The sequence below is a fragment of the Dunckerocampus dactyliophorus genome, chromosome 6 (assembly GCF_027744805.1).
Source record: "Dunckerocampus dactyliophorus isolate RoL2022-P2 chromosome 6, RoL_Ddac_1.1, whole genome shotgun sequence".
Taxonomy (NCBI): domain Eukaryota; kingdom Metazoa; phylum Chordata; class Actinopteri; order Syngnathiformes; family Syngnathidae; genus Dunckerocampus; species Dunckerocampus dactyliophorus.
This window is the reverse complement of record NC_072824.1, coordinates 20,018,292-20,040,780: the sequence shown is the minus strand read 5'-3', so window position 1 is coordinate 20,040,780 and position 22,489 is coordinate 20,018,292. Positions and strand designations below refer to the sequence as shown.

Below are 22,489 nucleotides of genomic sequence, written 5' to 3'. Positions count from 1 at the left end.
GTTTTATTAGTGTAAAAACAAGGCATAAAATGAAATACATTGATAATATATAGCACATAAAATACATTAATATTTTGTGTTAAACTAAGAAATGCAGTTGTGTTGTACAATTATTAGTAATAAAAGATTAAAATAAAATATCCATTAAATAAAAAAAAGAAAAAGAAAAATGAAAGCAGAATTTTTAAAACACGAATAATAATAATAATAATTTAAAAAGCATCTGGAAAGAAAACCGAATGTATGTACAAAAGTAAAATTCAACTATTGTGTTGGTTTTAATCTGCAACTACAATTACAATAAATTAAAAAACTATATATATATACAGGAGAGAATAAATTAAGTTCCCGTTATGGCATTATAATTAGTATAATAAATTAAATTGTTATTTAAAAATAATAAAAATGAATCCATTGTAGCAATAGCATTGTACAGCACCTAGATGTCGCCATTACGCTGTTTCGTAATGGCGACATCTAGGCGGTATTGCTAATCGCTATTTCGCAAAAGCATTGCTAAAGGCCAAAAAAAGTATATTTTTAATAGTTTTACAGAATGTCTACATGTTTCAATGTCAAGATAAAGGGAACACGAATAATATAACACTAAGTTTGAAGGAAAACATGGAAATGAATTGAGGTAAAAAGCAGTTTGTGCATGGAAGATACTTGACATCACCACATTCCTCAGAACAATACACAAGTCCAACACTCAAGGCCTAAACCGTGGATTGCTTAGCTCACTCTTATGGTTGTATACAAGTTACTCTAACTATCATTAGAAACTTTGTTTGACTTAGAGCTCTATATGTGACCAAGTGGGATTTAATTTCCAAGTCTAAATTTAGCACATTGGCGCGTTAACCAATGGGTAGATCAATAGTTTGTCACAGTGATCACACACACACACACACACACATACTGTGTCAAGTGGAGCCTGAATGACACATTTCACATCCTGTCCTTTCGGAAAAAGACACACACACACACACACACACACACACAAACAATAGGATAGTCAGACAGTGTTTGTGCCAATTCCAGCGCAAACATCCAGGTATACAACAATGTCACCTAGATTGCAACACGACCTGCAGCAGAGATTACAGAGACTCACCAAGGTTTGAGAGGTGTGTTCATCTTATCTGTGAGAGGTCAAACCTTTTTAGAGATGTGACGGCTTCCGCTGGCCTCAACGGACCCTCCTTCACCTTTTCCACTCCACCTGTGTGGAGGCGACATTTGTCAATCTGAAGGCGGCACATGGAGAGCATGGATGTGCTGAATGTACCTGGGGTGAGCATATTATTGTTATCATTATGGACCTGCTCGCTTTGCTATTGCACATCTTAATATTGCTTAAAATAGTTCTGCCATTTTTCGTGCAATTAGTTCCGAATACATAGTTCGAAAACTCCCCGCACATGTTATATTGCTGGATTTGAGTCATATTTATATTTGGTGACATTCGGTGCAACCATGTCAACATTACCTATGAAAAAAGTGGAAAATGGGTCAGTAGATTAGGTACACTTACTGAGGCTGTGTCGCCTTTGTCATGCCCTGACGGTCAAGCATATGGTCAGGCAGAAACACGTTTAGTATCTCATTTTATTGACATATGTCTGCATTTTCTCAATGGAGAAAACGTTTTTTGGTCAAATGTTTGGTTTTTGTTCGGTTGCCATCAGAAGAGGTGAGGAGTTTCCCGAGATTCCACAATTTTGAACGTCTAATTCATTCATTCATTTAAATGAATGGAGAATTTGTTCGTTTGGTTGTAATTTTGTTTTTGATTCAAATCATTCTAAGATGAAAATGTTCAGTTTGTTCAGGGCATGATGGATGTCAAAAGTTCCTGTTTTTTTTCTGTAATTTCACATTATTCATTACATCATTTCCCTTTGAGCCTCAGAATTTTTACTACTTCCACATTTCCCAATCAATTCAATCAATTCCAATGTCGAAATGTTCAAGTCATTCAGGCACTTTTGATACTGAGTGCTATCTCGTCAGGTGCCAGTATGCTAATTGCTGGCATGCTCATATTTTAGTCAATATTATCATACTAAACTGCAAATATGCAAAATCACTATAGAACTGCACTTATTGTACTTAGCTCTTGTTAGGTACTACTAGCATTTTAGCATTTTGTATATTGGAAATGAAGTGCTTGGATAATACCGTTATATCCACGCAGGTTACTAGAATGCTAACGCTTAGCCTGCTAGCTATCAGCATTGACATTTTTGGGTGATTTTCCCCAAATCAAACTAGGTGTTAGTACTTTATGTACCTATTTTGCTAGCTTTAGCATTTTTGCATTTTGCATATCACATTGAGATTTAGCACTTTAGCAACCAGTTATCGCAGCAACAAGATGTTTTCATGCTATCACAATATATCCCTGGAGGTTCTTAGCATTCTAGCAACCAACTAGTTGTTAGCATCGTTGGTATTTTAACTGAAAAAATAGTTGGCAATGGCCAAAAGCCACCAAGTCATTCACTCAGATAGCAAGCCCAAGCAGGCCGGGAATTTTTGTTGTTATTATTATTACTGTTATTTTTATTATTATTATCACAATTTTTATAGCATGTCTTCAGGGGCCAACCAGGTCCCTCAGTATGCCAGCGGTTCCTAGTTATTATTATTATTATTATTATTATACCTGTATATAAAAAAGATTTACACTAATTATGATCTAGATAATAATGATTGAAATGATTATTTTTTTAATCGGTTAAAACATTTTTATATAGCTTAGTACAGTTTGTTATATTTAATTTGCTCTATGCTTTCTCTATTTCATCAGTAAGTAAGTGAACGGCAGCAAATATTTAAACAGCAAATGGATTAAAGATTACTTCGTGTGACTGGAGCACTTTTTTTTCCAGCAATCCATTCTGCTTCATTTCCGTGTTGTACTGTGCTGCTAATGGAATTTTACTGCGGCCATGAGACCACGTGATGAAATGATCAATAGATGTAAGGGGGGAAATGTGACAGTGGAGTTATTGTATTGGATTTAGGATACATACAGTATATATACAACACACTAAATATATTAGCAATATTGTTTTATTTTATGTTGTTTTGACTGGATGCTTTTTCCATTGTTTCTATTATTTCATTTTCTGTTTTTTAATTTTTGTCTGATCCTTTTCTGCTCTTCTTTTTCAGCCTGTGGAGGATCAAAATGAGAGCAATAAAAGCAAAGGTAACTTTTGTGTATGGTAATTTGTTGTGAAAACAATATATAGTATTTCATGTTTATGTTTGAATAGAGAATAAAGGGAGTCCTGCACACTCCACCCTGGCTCTGATAGATGGGGAGCCAGAAGAAGCAGACCCATGGGACCTTCCTGAGCTGCAGGACACGGGGGTGCCATGGTCAGGTGAGGAGGACTTTTAGATAGTATATTTCAAATCACTGACACTAATTGAAATGCTGAAAGCCTAAAACTGGCACCGTGCAGTTTTGTCATAGACGTGTCATAGACAAACTGCATATGTTGGGTGCGTCCCCCCCAGCTGATATGGCGTCATATAATGATGAATTAATGACACGCATAACATAAAAATATTGATAAGACTTGTCGTAAATGTGAGTCGCAGATGCGTAAAGAATGGAATGGCATGTATGAATGGCTGACACGTCATTATGTTAATTACAAAAATAGCGTTTGAATTATTTTAGGGTTAGGATTAGGTTACATATTATATTATTACATAATATAATATAGAACATATGTTATCATTTAACCTATTTTTGCATGATTTACCATAATGCAGTTGCGTGGAACTGGTTGACGTTGGTGTATCGATGAAAATAACTGATTCTTCTCAATTGTATTTATTTATTATGTTGCTTCTTGTGACATTTTTTTATTTGAATTTATTTCTCTTGTGCTATTGTCTATACTGTCTGTTGTTGTTGTGTTTCATGCTGTTCTCATTTGAAGCGTCTTTGGGTACCTTGGTATTAGTTATTATTATTATGACAAAATGAGCTGGAAATCTGATATAAAACGTACACACAACATACAGTGGGAAAAAACACTTCAGTACTGAACAAAACAAAATAGATTCTGAACCAGAAATCACTAATTCATTCGCTTTATTTATTTAATATCATTTATATACTTCATATGTTTTTATTTTCTCCTTTGTCAACTATATTATTGATATTATTACCATTGAATTGCATTGAATCTATCTGTTAACAAGTTATCCATAAGCTCAAACAACTGTATTATTATTATTATTATTATTATTTTAGTATTAGTATTATAATCCATCCATCCATTTTCTATGCTGCTAGTACTCACTAGAGTCGGGGGGGGGCATGCTGGAGCCTATCCCAACTGAGTTGTGGGCGAGAGGCAGCGTACACCCTGGACTGTGCTCCAGCCAATCGCAGGGCACATATAATAAAAAAAAGAAAAAACAAACATTGCTTTTACTTAAATTATGCCAACCAGTTCCATGCAAGCATACTTTGAATTAAAAATGAAAGTTAACTTTGGATCAATTTGATATTTATTTGCTTGACTTACAAAATACAGTCGCATGAGGTTAGACATAAGTTTTAGGTAAAGCAGTTTTTTTTTCCGGTCACAGCATTAAGCCATGCTTCAAAATGTATGCATAATTGTGAGAAAATGAAGGAGTATGTTGACAAAAATGCAGTACAAGTGTAATACAATGGTAGTAGAAGTGAAAAAGTATTTCGGATTTATATGTTATAGGCAGTGTTTTTATATATTTTTACTATTAGGGATGCTCTGGTCGATTGGCCACCGATCAATATCGTTGGATTTCCGTAAAAAAAACACATGATTGACATAGGCCTCAGTTTGACTATTCTTGCATTTTCTTTTTTTCAAAATATTTTTATTATGAAGTCTTATAACATAACAAACACAACCCCCTGTACATTGCACCACATAAGAATAAAAGGTATAAAAGGTAAGAAAAAAAAAATCCAGCAGTGCCAAGCAAGCAGTTACATGGCGTTAAGTAGATGGCCCGTGCCCCCTTCTTCTAGCTAACGGTATTCTTGCATCTTTGTTAGCAGCTAGAAGTTAGTAAGAGCTAGCTTCTGGTCGTCGGACTCCAAATGTGACTTTTTAACACAGTGACATTTTGTTTTTAAAACAAACAAACAATGCGGTGAGTCCCACGGGGAAGCCACAAGTGAACATCACGTCCATGGGGCACGTGCTAACTTTTTCAAGTGTCACGAAACAACTTTACTCTCTTGTTGTCATTATACAAATGATGTCTTGTCCTCAAAACTGTATTTGTGAGTGGTCGTTGAATGAGCATAAACACATCGTGTGTCCAGCCTTATGGTGGTGATACCATGGCAGGGATCTCTCTTCTGTTCATTTGGAGCTAAAAAATAATTATTGAACAGTTTACTTCCCAAGTATTTGTATTTCTCCAAAACATGGGTCAAATTAAATTCAGGTTTGTGTCAAATAGTACAAAAATTGTTTCACACAAATAAAGGCAAAAAAAAATAAAAAATTCGCCCAAATGTTTATTTTTTAATATTTACCTATTTGCCGGGGGCACTTGTCTAACGCCGGCCCTGACCAACACCCCTCATCATGAATCATTTGTAAAATGTACAGTTAATCCATGTGATTGGTATCGGCCGATGTCACTCTGATCAGAGCATCCCTAATGACTATTATTTGCATGCACTAACCATAAAGTTAATCATAAGTTGCTTGCATGTGTCAGCGTTGGACACCCAAGGGAAGGTGCTGAGGGTGGTGGTGTCAGTGGTGAAACTAGTCGTGCTGCTGGGCCTCCTCTACATGTTCATCTGCTCCTTGGACATCCTCAGCTCGGCCTTCCAGCTTGTTGGAGGTAAGACATAAATACAGGATATGATGTTCCAACAAAGCACCGGAAAAAGCCATTCCTCCACTTTGTCTGTGCAGGTAAAGCAGCAGGTGATATCTTCCAGGACAATTCTGTCTTGTCCAACCCTCTGGCTGGTCTGGTCATTGGTGTCCTTGTTACTTTGCTGGTTCAAAGCTCATCCACATCGTCCTCCATTGTTGTCAGCATGGTCTCATCTGGATGTGAGCACAAACATTCACATAACAGCGCAGAAGACCCGCAGAGATGATGGTGAAGAATTGTACTTTTTTTGTGCAGTGCTAACAGTCCAGCTGGCCGTTCCAATCATCATGGGCACCAACATCGGCACCTCGGTCACCAACACACTTGTGGCCATGACGCAGGCTGGCGACCGCAGCGTCTTTCGCAGGTAACAATTTGAGGCCTAAGGTGTGTTGGAATTGGAGTGTGAACAATGTGAGCACAAGGCCACTGATAATATGTCTTTAGTGCTGCAGCAAGTAGCCCAATAAATCAACTGATTTGTCATAAAAGAGACACAGTAGTTATCACGTCAACAGGACCGCACTGATATACACTCAAAGTAGTAACATATGTTGCTACCAACTGACAGATCAAAGTTCATCGCTATTTTCATTTACTGTATCTAAATGGATTTTTATGGCATGCGCAGGGCATTTGCAGGGGCCACAGTGCACGACTTTTTCAACTGGCTCTCTGTGCTGGTGCTGCTGCCTCTAGAGGTCGCCACCGGGTACTTGTACGTGGTCACCAAGCTCATCATTGACTCCTTCCAAATCCAGAGCGGGGATCCTCCCGACCTGTTGAATGTCATCACGGATGTCCTGACAGACTCCATCATACAGGTCAATAAAAGGGACACAGCATACACAGGGGGGAATTTAGTCATTTGGGGGCTCGAGGCAAACCTACACTGCAAAAACAAAATTTTAATTAAGTAAAAAAGTCCCATTTTAAACAACCATTTCTTATTTTTTTTCCTAAAAAGAAAAAAATATCTTGTTTAGCAATTTTCACTTGAGAAAAATAATCTTGTATTAAGAAAGTACAGCCAGCCATTTCTTATGAAGATATATTTTTTTAAATTAGTTCATTTTTCTAATAACAAGCTAAAAACGTAATTTGGAATATTCTTCAGCAACAGTATACAACAATATACAACAATATTTGCCTTAAATTAAGAGCAAAAACTGCCTCCCTAACTTTCTAAATTTAAGGACGGACTCACACACAGAAAATATATCTAAAGATTTGCTGATTTCGGAACAACAATGCAATTTTTATTCAAGAAAAGTAATCTTATATTAAGAAAGTATCGCTAGCCAATTCTTCTGAGATTATTTTTTGCCAGAAATGAGCTCTTTTTTGTAATAACAAGATAAAAACCTTATTTTGATTTTTCTTCAACAACAGATTAAGAATATTTGCCTCAAATTAAGAATAAATCTGGTTTCTAAGCTTTCTAAATTTAAGAATGGACTCACACACAGAAAATATACCTAAAGATTTGCTGATTTTGGACCAATGTGAAGGCTGCATAGCAAATTTCATAGAGCGTACCGAGATTTATTAAATGAAATTAATTATTAAATTAATTAATTTATTAAATTAAATTTATTATTAAATTAAATCTAGTCATAATATTTGTATGAATGTGTAAAATTATTAAACTTACTTCAAGAAAATATTACTCTCTTTTTGTGTGGTTTATAAATGTAAAAACGAGTGATTTTACATGCAATTCATGCCAAAAAAAGAATTCTGTTTGTGTTTATGACAATAGGTGTTTCTAAATCAAGTGAATCGTAGATACAAGCACACTCTTTTTCAATCAAAAACTTCCATCCATATCATTTGCTTCCTGCTTGTTGAACAGAAGTGTGGCCGAGTGGTTAGCATGTTAGCCCCACAATCAGCCAGGCAACCTGGGTTCAAATCCCCGTTGGAAGACATCTGTATGGAACTCACACACTCCCCCCCGTGTACTGGCTTCCTTCCATATTCATGTTAAGTGGAGACTACGTCTAGTACGTCTACATCTAGAATATGTCAAATTTTTTTTGCTTAAACCGAGCCTCATAAAAGCAAATTTTGTCTCAATTTAAGAATCTTGTAAGAGCATTTGGCGTACTTCTTACCTCGTAATAAGAACATTTGACTTAAATCTAGCTAAGTGACTAAGAACAACTTGCTTATTTTAGGACTCATTATATTCTTAAAAGTCACAAGAAAAATATTCTAGTTATAAGAATTCTAGCCAAGCAACTTTTGCTTACCCCATTGGCAAAATTTTTTGCTTGAAATAAGAAAAGTTGTCTTATTTTAATATAATTTGGGCTTCTTTCACATATGGCTGTTTTTGCAGTGTAGTCATTGGGGGCCTTCACATCCTTTTTTTTGGTTTATTTTTATTTATTTATTAATTTTTTAATTTGTACAAAATGTAATTGAGGCCACTTTTTTTTCCTGCTTTTGAAATCTGTTCCAGTTGTCCGTCAGCTTAAGTTGCTAGTTACATAGCCATGTTTATATACCCCCCCAAGAAAGATTTGAAATGTTAATGTTTATCATCTTCTAAAAAGTGTGAATATGACAAAATACTCATATTTCCTGAACTAGATAAAATCCTTAAACTCCTCCTGGAGGATTATTATTACCTAACAAGTCAATCATCTCAACGTTTTTACTGTAACTGATAAGAACATCAAGCGATATTTAACATATTTTACCGCTTTAATACTCACATGTTTGTGATGAACGCGCCACTCTCAGCTTCATCTTCTAGCGGTGCTGCTGTACTCGAGCCTACGTTTGTTGTGACTGTGAAAAAGGTTGACACCTTCTGTAGTTTTGATTAAAAAAAAAAAAATTTCCACTCGCCTTCGCCCCTTCTCCACTCTACTGGGGTAACTCCACGCCAGCAAGCTTGCTTGCTTCGCTCCCGTCTTCCGGACATGCGTGGTAACATGGAATAGTCCATTGCATGAGAAGGGAGGGGCAGCGATCGAAACACTAAAAGATTATGCATTTTGATGTAGTTTTCAGCACATGAATTAAGATTTAACTATGTACTTTAAAATTGAAAAAAATCAATAATCAGTTTTTAGAATTGCCTGTGTTTGCCTAATGGCAGGTCTGCCCCTGAGTATACACGTCATGGTCTAGGTTACTTCTAAACCAACTTACATACACTTGTGTAATTCAACATGGACAAAAAGGAGTAGGAAGAAGCAGAGCTTACTTTATCCAACCTCTCCTCCATGTCTCAGCAGTTACTGATCGTTTGTTCACTTCCATGTTCCAGATGACCAGTTTTTTAAAGAAAAGAAAAGGAAAAGGATGTTTAATATTAATAATTAATATTACACGTCACTAATAATATAATGCCTCACTATTAATTAATTAAGTCCAGGATAGTAAAGTTTATTTAGTCATAATATAATAATAAATAACGGACAGCCTGTTTCAAATAATTTAGCAGGATTTTCTAATGTAATTAATGGAAAACTAAGATAAAACTTTGATTATCTTTATGTTTTAAGTCACATTTCAGCATTCTTTACTGTCATACAAATGTAACCAGAAATGTTACTATTATGATGTAAAGAGAAACAAAAAAGCAAGGAACCACATTTGCTCACTTCAGCCGTATGTTTCTCTGCCTTATTTGCTTTGGTTCATATGGTTCCCCTCCTTGCTGTTTTGTCATAATACGAAAGGTTATGAACTTATTTTTGCACATGTACAAGTTAAGAATGTTTAAATGTTCTCCCAGCCAACCAGCAAAAATGTAGCAAAAACACTGGAAAATGATTAAATGTGTAAGAAAAGAAAAGTCAATTATACTCATGCGTATATATACAGGTATATATATATTTTGCCGTGTAATGTTTTTTTTAAAGTTGCAAATGTAACGATAATTGTAGTTAAAATTCACAATACCAGAGTATTGGGTATTGATGAGTGCTCTCTAAACAATTCAGACAGCAGAACCTGAGGTTCTGAGCTAAACTCTTTACAATCAAATACACAGTAAGAACAGAAAACACAACCCTAAAATGCTCCCATGAATTAAACACATTCACCACCATGAGGCGCTAACCTCACCAGCCTGGGGAACCTCATTTTATTTATTTTGCACCAAACTGTGTTGCAGCTATAAATGTTACAATGACACTCAGTAGTTTTTTGCAACTTTAGAGGCATTCGACTTCAGAAATTCCACCGTATATTTGATCTGCTGTGATCGATAACAAATAACAAAGGCTTTTTTTTAAAATCCGCTGACATCATGTTTGTTCATACCAGTAACATCTTACTCCTTTATTACATGTATTTAAAAAAATCGAACCTTTTGGAAATACACATCAGAAGATGTAAGTTAATGATACTGCAATGTCCACAGGTGGAATCAATCTAATAGTGCTTCTATTGGAATGTATTTATTGGAATATGCAGAGGATATCTTGTGGGATACTTTGTGGTCTTCAATAATAATGCATTTCTTCTTCTTAAAGCAAAACTGTGCATGTCGTTTTCTTTGGAAACAGCTGGACAAGTCTGTCTTAAGTGAAATCGCCACAGGAGACCCAGCAGCCCGGAACAGGAGTCTCATCAAGAAATGGTGCCAAACCTACACCAACACGGTAGGATCGAACACACAAAAATCACCATGCAATAGTTGAAATGTTCTAAAAGTGTTGCTGACATTCAGAGCACCGTGAATGTGACAGTCCCTGGTCCGGAGAACTGCACCTCTCCTTCGGCGTGTTGGTTTGATGGCAACTACACCTTCACGCTGAAGAACATCTCACAGACGTACAACGTCAGGAAATGTAAGCGTGCCGTTGCACATACGGATACATGTATCACAATGTGATTTCTTCTTGTGTCGTCAGGTGAGCACTTGTTCGTAGACGTGAACCTGTCTGACCTTGTGGTGGGTCTGATCCTCCTGGCGCTTTCTCTGCTGGTGCTGTGCTCCTGTCTGCTGCTCATTGTCAAGCTGCTCAACTCCATGCTGAAGGGTCAAGTGGCTTCGGTCATCAAGAAAATACTCAACACAGGTGAGTGGATACGCGAGGTCTGCTTTCACGCTGACAACAGACTCCATGTGGACTAAGGCTGTGTGCACATGTGTGTGGTTACAGATTTCCCATTCCCGTTTGGGTGGGTCACAGGTTACATTGCCATCTTAGTCGGAGCTGGAATGACGTTCATCGTGCAGAGCAGCTCGGTTTTTACCTCCGCTATCACTCCGCTTGTTGGTGAGGATTCACCCACGCAACCGCACATCTGTTAAGCCCTCCAGCTACACATTTCCATCCATTCACCCATCCATCCTTGCACTCATTATAAATCCACCAGCACCAGCCCTGATGCCCATCCATTCATCCATCCATGCGTCGCTCATCTATCCACCCATTTATCCATCTGGTCAGCCATCCAAGCGTGCATTCATCTACCCGATCATACATTCACCCACACGTTCAACCATCATTCATCCACGAATCCATCTACATATCACTCATCCATCCGTGAATTTAGGCATTCACCCGACCACCACATGTATCCGTCATCTATCCATTCACCCATTCATCCAACAAACCATCCATCCCTCTCTGTGTCCACCAATTATTTCATCCTTGCCTGCATCCATTCACCCGATCCCCACACATGAATCCCTCCACACATCAGTCATCTATGCATTCACCCATTCATCCAACCATGCATCAATCATAAATCCATTCTCCTAGTCATCCAACAAACTATCCGTTATCTTTCTTTCCAACTTGAGCATCCATACGCCAGTCAGCTAACCACCAGTCCATACATCTTTCGATCTTTCCCTTATTGATCGATTAGATAAGTGACGAGTGTCACGCGTCACCTTCATACATACAGGCATTGGTGTGATCAGCATACAGAGAGCCTATCCGTTGTCTCTGGGCTCCAACATTGGCACCACCACCACAGCCATCCTGGCAGCCATGGCCAGTCCAGGAGATACACTGGGTAACGCTCTGCAGGTCTGTTCTTCTATACAAACACACAATATTGGTGATTTGCTTCCATGCTAATAAAGTCTTGTTCTGTTTCCTCCAGATTGCACTCGTGCACTTCCTGTTCAACATCTCTGGCATCATTTTGTGGTATCCAATCCCATTCACCCGACTCCCCATCCGATTGGCCAAAGGCTTGGGCAACATCACGGCCTCTTACCGCTGGTTCGCCGGTGTATACATCATTTTCTGCTTCTTCCTCCTGCCGCTCCTCGTCTTCAGCCTGTCACTTGCAGGGTGGCAGGTCTTGGTGGGTGTGGCCTGCCCACTGTTGGCCCTGCTCGTAGCCATCATAGCGGTCAACGTGCTGCAAAAAAGGAAGCCTGGGTGTCTGCCTGCGAGGTTGAGGTCGTGGGACTTCCTCCCGCTTTGGGCTCACTCTCTGGAACCTTGGGACAAAGTGGTGGGTGCGATCACTGCCAAATGCTGCTGCTGCTGCAAATGCTGCCACATCGACGACGACAAACAGCGAGACCACAAGCAGATAGAAGTGTATGATAACCCTGCGATGTGTGAAGAGAAAGCGGCGGAAAACGACATAAACATTCTGAAAATGACCAAACTTTGAGTTGTGTTGAATGCAAAGAGGCACTTTATTGCACAGTATTTATGTCTTCTCTAGATTACTTAAAGTCACGGCTGGATAATGGAGTAACTGTGAGATTATCAAGAGTTTATGACAATAATCTGCATTTTTCATGCTGTCAACTAATCACTGAGACAAAAAGCATCTACTACAGTCTAAATTATAAACCATATCTATGTGCAGCCTTCATTCTTTCATTTCCAAAAAGAAATCCCAGTGCTTCTTCATTGTCATCAGCCTTCACCTTTTGGATCTTATAGATTTTGTTCACTGTAAAAAAAAATACAATAAAACATCATTTTAAGGTGTACAAATGATTTTGTAATTGTAAAAAAAGTGATTATATTCAAAGAATATATTGTTTTTCATGATATGAATGTACATCGAAATAAAGTTTTTAAACATGAAAAGTCCTGCTATTATGCAGCGTGTGCTTTTTCATGATGTTCTAAAAGTATCATGTGTCCATCAAGCCTTTTTTAGAAGGAGTCTACTGCTCCACTTTTGAGAGAAGAGGAGCTAAAACTGTCGCTTTTGAATTTCTGGGTTCTTCAGCAAATGTTCTCATAACCCCACCTCTGACCCGCCCCTACCTAGATGAGCCCGCCCCGTCTATATGCCCACCACTTCACAGAGGACAGCTTTGGTTAAAAAACAAAAAAGGCTTTGCTACACATCTTCAATTGCAGCCTGGAGCTCTGGCAATTATCCATCAGTCAGCTACAGACTTGGCAGCTTTAAGTTTGATCATTTTGTTTTTCTTCAGCGACTAATATAATGATGTTCACGCTGTAGCCCACAACGTTGGACAAGTACAACGCTACAGTGTATATGTAAAAAGTAGATCACATACTCAGAGACAGGCGTGGACAAACACAGCTGTTTAACATTAAAGCTACAGACACACAAAACATGTTCCCAGTAGGGCTTCCTAAAAGCGCTTTTAAACATGTTTAAATTCCAGATATCAAGGCTAGAGTTTGGCCAACACACTTCCAATACACTACAGTATTGTGGGCCCTCGGACATGCATTTAATATTGTATGTATATAAAAATAATATGGGCCTTTAACTATACATGTAAAGCTTGACATACAACCTCACATGTCCTGTCACGTTATGTGCTGCTAACATACGTGTGATTGTTCATTTGTCAATATAGACACACCCACGCACACACATTTCCTGGACTTTGGATGGTGTCCTTTCAAATACTGGTGAGGCAGCAGCACGTGTGACTGTGACGGTGTGTAACAGGTGTCTACAGCTGTCTAAAGTTAACGCTAATCTTATCCATTGTCGTAATTCACCTTGTTTCACACTCAAATGCAATCAAATGCATCTCAGTCATTGCTGATGTTGTTAATGTATTAGGATGAATTGTCTATTTCTTTGTCAGTCAAAAAGTTGTTTTTTTTTGTGCTTCTTTCTTTTTTTCATTACAGGTATGAACGCCGCTACAGGCCGAACCTGGCCCTTTAAGAAGAATTGCATTGTGGGAAGTTGAGTGTCTATGTCTTCCGTCTCTCGTCTGTCTGCACCACCCATTTTTTTCTGCGTCCTGGTTAGCTATGGACCATTGTCAGTCAATCTCCTGTGTCATTGCTAGCTTGCTAGCTTGCTAGCTTGTCAATGAATCTTCAGTGGAACGGCGCCAGGACGAAAAGGCACGGTCACAGGAGTGAAATATGTGTGAATGACGTAATAATTTCTTGTGTTGATCATTAAGGTTGATCAGTCAAATTCAAACAAAGGTTTGAACTTTTTTGAGAGTGTTTAAACGAGAGAGAAACGTCAGAAAATGCCATTGTCTGACTAAAGTGTATAAAGTGTATGTTGAGGGGTGTTACATTCTTAAAAATATATATAATAATTGTAAACAAAAATGAAGTTGGCTACTTCGCGGATTTTACTTATCCCCGCGATAAAGGAGGGAACACTGTAATACAAGTATCATGTAAAATATCTTAACATTAAACGATATATAATATATAATAAATAAATAACCTAAGTATACAATATCAAAACTATGATATTTACTACAGGCTATTAGTATTAGTATTAGTTTATTGATTGTTATTTACATATGTATACACGTACATGTGTATAATAATATGCACAAAATTTAAAACATAATTTTAAATATAGAATGAAATACAGTCAAACTTGTCTACAGCGGCCACTAGAAGGAGTCTGCAAAAGTGGCCGCTATAGACAGGTGGTGTCTATAGACAGGTTGGCGTCCAGTTTGATTGTTGACCAGTAGAGAAAAAAAAGAAAAAAAAGGAGAAAAAAATAATAATAATAATGTTGACCAGTAGAGGGCACTGCGGACTGCGGATAAAAGTTGTACAGCACTACTAGGCTTGTTATTATCATGGTTCATGGTTTTAATCCTGAACATGCATGAGTCAAACAGTAGCACATCACATAGTACAATTCACAATTTTGCATGTCCAAAAAGGAGTAGGAAGAAGCAAAGCTTATTTAATCCTACCCCTCATCAGTTTCACATCACTTGCAATACATTTATTCACCTCTTGTTCTTCCAAGTGTACTTTGTAGGTCTACATGACAATGTAGTGCAATCATAGCCAAGGTTTTTACTTACTAAAAGGAAGCTAGAGGCTTAATAATAACTGATAGAATATATCCACGACCCACAGAACAAAGCTGTGCTAGTAATGTCTTACGCTTGTTTTTAATATTTTACTTTTTACAGCTTTAGTTCATCAGGAAGTGACGGGAAGTGACGGTGGGCGTCCCGAGCAGGAGAGCTAGGCTCAGTGCTAGCTGTGAGTTTCGAGAGAGTTGGGAAGTGTGTTTATGTTGGCGTGGATGTAAAGTCCTGCAGTGTTCTCCGCTGTTAATAAAGCCATTAAAGTGCATCGGCGACGTGAGTCTCTCCTTCCCCACAACAAGCGGCATTACAGTATTGACCAGTGCACACCAGGAAATAAACGGTGTCATTTCTTACAGGCATTGGCTGGACAGCTATGTCTTGTTGGGGCTTGTTTAACCTTTGCCTTGTGGGCAAGCAGGAAGGAGAGACGATGCTGAGAGATGTGTGTGTGTTCTGAGCTGCTGTCTGGTGGCCGCGTTCAATAAATAAAGTTGGCAGAAGCAACAGGAGAAGTTTCCTTCTTTGCTTCGGAACTGAATAACACTGACAAGTTAACAGACTAGTAGCGAACGGAAAAGAAGACGGCTTTTTTTGTGTCGAATACAGAAGATGAGGACTTTGATGGATTTGTGGATGAGGATTGATGAAAAATAACGTGAGTACATTCTAAAATACTTCAGTTAGTAAGTACAACCGAACTCAGTTTTGCTCCCGCTGCCGCATGCATGCTAGCGTATGTTTTTTTTTTTTTTATTGTAGCGTCGCTGGGAGCACGTCCTGTTCCCAGCCTAATTTGCGGTAATGTTTTGGTGCAAATGCTCTTAAAGTTACATGTTTGACCAGGAAATAGCAAGCTCAAAAGAAGACGGCTTTTTTATGTGGAACAACTGACAGTTTGTGTGGATCTTGTGAATGATTGTGACTGAGCTAGGACTCAGTAATTAAAGTCTACACACGACGCCTTCATTGATTGAAAAACGAAACTTTTTCGTGCATGAAGCTTCTAATTGAGTTGGTAATTTGGCCGCTATATGCAGTCAGATATTGACCAAGGGATACAAAATGGGTGGCCGCTGGCCGCGTTAGACAGGTGACTGCTATACACAGGGTCTATAACATGTAAATTTGGTGGGGGGGATTTTTCAGTGGCTGCCATAGGCAGGTGGCCGTTCTATAAAGGTGGCCGCTAAGACAGGTTTGACTATACATTCTTATTCTTATTCTTATTCATTTATTTTGCTAATAGTATAGTTTATTTTGAACGTGGAAAACAATTTACGTAGCAGTACATGAATGGATGTTTACACTTGCACAAGTCAACATGTCCAAAAAAGAGCAGGAAAAAGCAGTTTGTTGTTTGTTTCAGCAGTTCTAACATTATGTAGTGAGTGGATAATCACGAGTATAATCCAAATAAAACTGATATTAACAAACAATAATAAGTAAATAAACACAGAGCTCTGACTTTGCATCGTATGATGCACAGATGACTACAGAGCTGGTCCAGAGAAAAGGAATACACTGTCATTAACACACATGGATGGATAAAGAAATGTACAGTATGTTCACGGGCAAACTGACCTGAAAACAAATAACGATGAACTAGAGAGTCGAAATTGCGCTTGAATGCCTGAAATGCAGAACTGCAAATGCAGAAGCTTAACTAAAATATTGTAGAATGGTTGAATTTTGAAATGTAGGATGACTGTAGGCATATTTTGGAAGATGAGCTGAAGCTGTACTGAACTGGTGTTGAAATGTATGAATGTTCAACTGGAACGTGAATGTCTAAATTTGTTGAATGAAGGTAAAATGAGTGGAAGTGTAGAAAGAATTGGGAGTAGAATGAATGTAAAAATCTGGAGTCTATGCGGAATTGTGCTGAAATGTAAAATGAACAGAGGAAGAGTTTGAATGACTTTGAATGACGTTTTCATCATTGGAACGTTTTGAATTTGTTGAAAAATGTAGGAACTGTGGATGTTTGAAAAACATTTTGTGGAAATTTTAGAAACACGGAGAAGAGAGCACACATTGCGTGAATAAGTGGAACATTTTTGTGTTGAAATATTTGGAATGCGTTGAAAAATGTGGACTGTGGAAGCGTCCGAAAAACGAGTGTGAATGCGAGTCACACACAATAAACAACACAGTAGTGAAGTTGATAGTTTGTATCTTTTGAATTAGAAAGTAAAAAGGAAGAATTCGTAATGACGATATCAGTCAGTGTGGTTCAGCATTCTTCTTCTTCCTTGTCAACATCAGCTGCTTGCTTCTTCAAATGGCTCGTATCAGTACCATGTTTGAGTTCTTCGATCCCTTCCATCATTTAATCCCATTTACATCTGTGCTGAATGTGTTGTTCCTGCATACAAATGTTCGAAGATACATTCTACTCATTCTATATTCTACTCATTTCCTGTGTACTAGTTTTTATAAGTTCCTTTGTTTAGTAGTAAATAGTAAATATGGTAAATTAACCAAGGCATGGACTTTGCCTATAGTGTACAATATACAGTATTCCAACGCTTGAAGCTTATTGAAAGGTTATTAAATATTTCCTACTGAACCCGGTCAACTCCGAGGTATGAACAAATGATTATACAGCCTTTCATATAATGCTGATACCAAAGTTAATTATTTGTGTCATATCACAGTCGTATGGGATATTTATTAATCACATGTCTGATAGATGCTGACACGTGGCGGTGAAAAAGAGCACAGCAGAGCAAAGTCACCATTTGGACAAACAAAATAATTTATTTCTTTCAAATCCAGAGGCAATGTGTGGTTACGTCCACTGCAGATTATTCATGCACACACATATGTCACACACGCTGTACAAAGCCACTACAGTACACCTACGAGCTCATGGCTAGAGTAAGAAGAAGTTTGGTATAAATAAATACATCGGTACCACCATTCATCGTGCTATAGTAAGGGGCGTGACGATTAATTTCAACATGTGAGGGCTACTGTGTACTCCTTGTGCACCTCTCTGGAGGTCCTTGGAGAGGCCTAAAACCGCACACTTGTGCAAAAAATTTGTGACCTCCGTTTTGGGACTGACTGTGAATAAAAGAGAGAAAAACAACACTGTTCGTGTGTGAGCGTCCTGCTTAGAAGGGAGGGGGTCCGTAGTAGGCGGTGTAGGCCGCCACGATGCCCTGTGTTTCGGCCATCTCGTCGCAGGCCATGTTCTGCTCGCACACCTCTCTCAGGCTGCGTGAGAAGACGGGAGACTTTGCGTTACATTGATGCTTTTAAGAGAAGGGAAGCCAAGTACGAGACACTTCTTACCTCTCAACCTGGAAAGGGGAGAGGACTCCTGAGGCCTGGCGTCTTCTCCTCAACATAACAGCAGCCAGGTCTCGCTTCATGACCACGTGAGAGTCTGTGGAGAATAACATGATAAACGTAAGACATAAGAAGTCAAGGTGGTGTATATTCACATGCAAACATAATCTACGTATGCTCATATGGAGCATACGTAGTCCTTGCTGGTGCTGGACTAGCAAATAACAATAGCAGTCTATGCATCTCAAATCTTTACACCAAGTACCACCTCCAAAACATTTTTTCAACCTCCACTAACCATCATGGTTTTCTGGAGTACCACCATTTAGCCCACATACAATCAGTGGTACTCGTGCCACAGTTTGAGAATCAAAGGTTTAGATGGTTTACCTTCAGTACTGGCTGATTCGGATGAAGAGGAGGAAGAATCAGATGAAGAGTCGGAGTTAGAATCAGAATCAGAATCAGAATCGGAATCTGAGTCTGAATCAGATGAGTCTGAGGATGAGTTCGAGTCAGATGAGTCTGAGGATGAGTCCGAGTTGCTTGCAGAGTCTCCGTTGTCACCGTTGTCACCGTTGTCACCGTTGGCTCCGTTGTCACCGTTGTCACCGTTGTCACCGTTGTCCCCATTCACACCGTTGTCACCGGTGTCAGCGACCCCGTGGTCGGTGTGGTCACCGTCGTGATCCACGTAAACCTCATATTCAACAACTGGTGAGAGGACAAACAACACAAGGCATGAGAAGAGGTTCCTTCAAGCATTGACGTTGATGTTCTCGGACAGGGGTCGGGAAACATGAAAGACACATATTTGAAAATGCATCAAGCATATCATTTTTTTTAACACTAAATGCGTGCATTTTTAAGCAAGGCCAACAATTTTAGAATATAATAAGCTTCTGAATTTATTTTTTTAAATAATATTGCTATACTGAAGCTAACCGATAATAAATGAAATACTTTTCAGCATTAATGCGACTTCTGGTGCTGCATGGTTGCACTGCATCATCGGGGTTTGCTGCGCAGCATTCGCTAGCTGACTATTTGATCGGAGGAGGGAAGTTTACTTTTTGACCTCTCATTAATCAATAATCGAGTTTTGGTGTCTGACCCAGAAAATATCGGAAGGACAGCTGGCCAGCTGCATTGCGGTAGAAAATGGATGGATGGATTAAAATGCATAATAAAGTTGTATATTTTGAACGTTACATTTAACACTGATTTCTGTAATGTTTTACTTTAAAATGCCAGCGAAAAAATGAATAATTTTATTGTCTTAAGAAAATTCTGAGAGCCATATCTGGCTCTCGAGCCATAGGTTCCCTAGGATGTTCCTTACCTCCTGTGGACCAGCACACTGAGAGGAGAGCGCAGAGGGCGAGGATGGTGAGAGTCTTCATGGTGTCTTCCTTAGATGTCTTCTCTTGGTGCTTTGGCCGAGCTGGTTGGTTCTTCTGCTTCTACCGTCCAGAAGCGAGGTCCATTATATACTGTTATCTGCGGCCTCTGTCAGACAATGAGGTGGTCCTCTGATTGGCTGGAGAATCACATGTCAACTCTTGCACTTGTCAAGGGGGACTGCCACAGAAACTCCTACTCACTCCTGGCACCCGCTCCAAGAATTCACTCAGCCCAGCGCAGCCCTAAAATGTTCTTGGCCTGCTGCTTTAGGGTCCATGTGCTGTCTGGGAACTGGTGAGTGTTTTCATCAAATTAATGTTACATAATGATGTTACCTCTTTGACATTCAGTGGTTGCAACAAGATGAGCTAAAGCCCAAATAAATCACTGCTACAGTCGTCATGTACTCACATACAGTACCGGACAAAAGTCCTAGGCAGCAGCTTTGCTGTCTAAATGATGTTATTTAAAAAAGTAAAACAGTAAACAGCAGGACAGATAAAGGAAATTGCAACAATGGTGTTTTTGTCTCATTTTTGGTGTATTTTTCATACGATTTCACGCACAGTGTACTTGCATTGGCTGCTGTACTAGTATAACTATGTGCAGAAAAGCCCAGTGTCATGCATAGTCTAGTAAAGTTAGTCAAATAAAAATGGAAATTACATGTAAAATGTTAACATACGGTATATCATTTCATATTAGATACATTCTTTTTTGCATTTTGTGTTTCTATTTTTCTCAGTAAAGCCATATTAAATGTTCTAAATGTGTTAGTGTTGCATTTGTATTCTTAATTGATGGGTCAGGGCCCAAAAGGGGGTTGCAGCAGCTCCTGAAAAATTACATGAAAAGATGAATATACAGCTGATGTATGACTTTTTTGGTTTTTATAATTTGAAATGAATATTAAAATGCTAAATGCAGAGAAATAAATGAAATGTCTAATTTAGCTGTTTATTTTAATCTTCAGTTTTACTTTATTGTTTTTTTTATGCATGTTCCTCCTCATTTCCTTAATAATGTGCTCTGAAATTTGCAATTTGCACATGTAATTTCAGTTTTTAAAAAATTACAGACTATTAAAAATTCATTTCCTTCATTTGGGTTCTATAAAATTGGGTGGATGAGTTAATGACCATAAGACCAGTTGAGAGCTCTTGCTCGAAAAGTTACCCGTACCCCGTAGAATGGTGCAAAATTCTTTCCAAATATTTGGACTACATTCCCCCCCCAAAAAATCACTCTGAGTAAATAATTGGAGCACTTTGGGCTGAAATGAAAGGGGCTGAAAAAAAGAGCTTTATAATGTTTTGTTTTGTCTTTTCTGATTGTTTTCTAATAAAAAACCCGAGAAGTAGTAATATAGTGGAAAAATTCAGAATTTTACACCTCCAAATTTGAACATAAGCTTGGAATTTGAACAGTCGTAATGCACTGCATGTGTTTGGCACAGCTCGTCATTATCCGTAATCGTGATGAAGGAAAATCCTCATTGGGTAACTACTGTACTTATGTATTCACTCTTCACGCTCTGTGATTGGCCAGTCACACACAGCGACCGCCCCTCCCTAGACAGACTCGCTACAGCCAGAGAGAGGAGCTCACATTCTCTATTTCGCTGTATTTCGGTTTGTATGATATTTAAAGGTAGTTGGTAGAATTGTTTCGTTACGTACGCGGTGCATTAGACAAGACAGAGCTGTACACGGCTCGTGTTGCGTCGGTCACTGCCGGTGTTTTGTTTTTTCCCATCTGCTTGCTTCTAATTTGGCTGGTCATGTAAAGTCAGTTGGAAAACTTTGCTCGTCACGATGCTTTTGAGAAAACTACGAATAGAACAATGCTGACAGATTATTTCCCTGTTGTAGTGGTGTACTCGCTCATCCCGAGAGGAAACCGGGTTTTCCTGGGGTCCTGCTGGAGGGCCATCAAGCTGCTCTCGCATTCAAATTCTCCTTAAAGACCACCAGTGCTTTTGAAAAAATCAAATACGTTTTTGTCTAAATTGTATGGTTCCCATTTCATATCATATAGCCCAGGGGTCACCAACGTGCATGGTACCCGATGGCACGAGGGAGCCCCCCCAAGCCTGCTTTTCATTCAGGTTTTCAGTTGATAATGTGAGAACACTAGAAAGAAAGGAGTTTGTTAATGTTCTGGTAAAACAAGCACATTTGTTTGTTTGGGTTGAAATACGCTATGAAAATAAACGTTGCAAAAATTAGTAGTAGTTGTAAAAGCAGCTCTCACAAGATTTTTTATGTTGGTTGCTCGGAGTATGCTGAAGTTTGTTGTTTAAACATGCTGCTACTGGTGAACTTGACTTTTTCTGCTGGCTTTGTGCAATGAGAAATATGTTAGTACATGTGACCTTCCAATTACTAAACGATAATACAAGTAAATTCATCTGTTTCATGTTTATTTTAATTGTGGATCATGACAAATATGCTTTGTTTTAGTAGTACACAGTGAGTAAAAAGAAGTTATATGTCAAAAAAAATTATGCATGAAAAAACTGACAAACTATTGATAAAAAAAGAGGCATCAAGATGCACCGATAATCGTTTTATCATCGCATTACAGGCCTCTGAATCGTAATCGCATCAAATTGTG

At 38.5% G+C, this 22,489-nt stretch overlaps 2 protein-coding genes across 3 annotated transcripts; one reads left to right on the top strand and one right to left on the bottom strand.

Moving 5' to 3' along the window:
* Positions 1-1,018: 1,018 nt before the first annotated feature.
* Positions 1,019-12,926, top strand: LOC129183146 (sodium-dependent phosphate transport protein 2B-like). Of its 2 annotated transcripts, none has more exons than XM_054780062.1 (13): positions 1,019-1,296; positions 3,184-3,220; positions 3,330-3,398; positions 5,755-5,883; positions 5,958-6,101; positions 6,178-6,289; positions 6,554-6,746; positions 10,452-10,547; positions 10,616-10,736; positions 10,800-10,967; positions 11,052-11,168; positions 11,806-11,930; positions 12,007-12,926. In XM_054780062.1, exons 1-13 carry the CDS (start codon positions 1,264-1,266, stop codon positions 12,529-12,531), a joined length of 1,869 nt encoding a protein of 622 aa, XP_054636037.1. In that variant the 5' UTR covers positions 1,019-1,263; the 3' UTR covers positions 12,532-12,926. The 2 variants fall into 2 exon arrangements, with proteins under 2 accessions (XP_054636037.1, XP_054636036.1); XM_054780061.1 differs by having other exon boundaries at positions 3,288-3,398.
* Positions 12,927-17,945: 5,019 nt separating this feature from the next.
* On the bottom strand, positions 17,946-19,965 carry bglapl (bone gamma-carboxyglutamate (gla) protein, like). The gene is made up of 4 exons (XM_054779550.1): positions 19,812-19,965; positions 18,860-19,183; positions 18,473-18,566; positions 17,946-18,394 (listed from the first exon to the last, which is right to left on the bottom strand). The coding sequence occupies exons 1-4, from the start codon at positions 19,870-19,872 to the stop codon at positions 18,292-18,294; spliced, it is 582 nt and encodes a 193-aa protein (XP_054635525.1). The 5' UTR covers positions 19,873-19,965; the 3' UTR covers positions 17,946-18,291.
* Between the last annotated feature and the right edge of the window lie 2,524 nt (positions 19,966-22,489).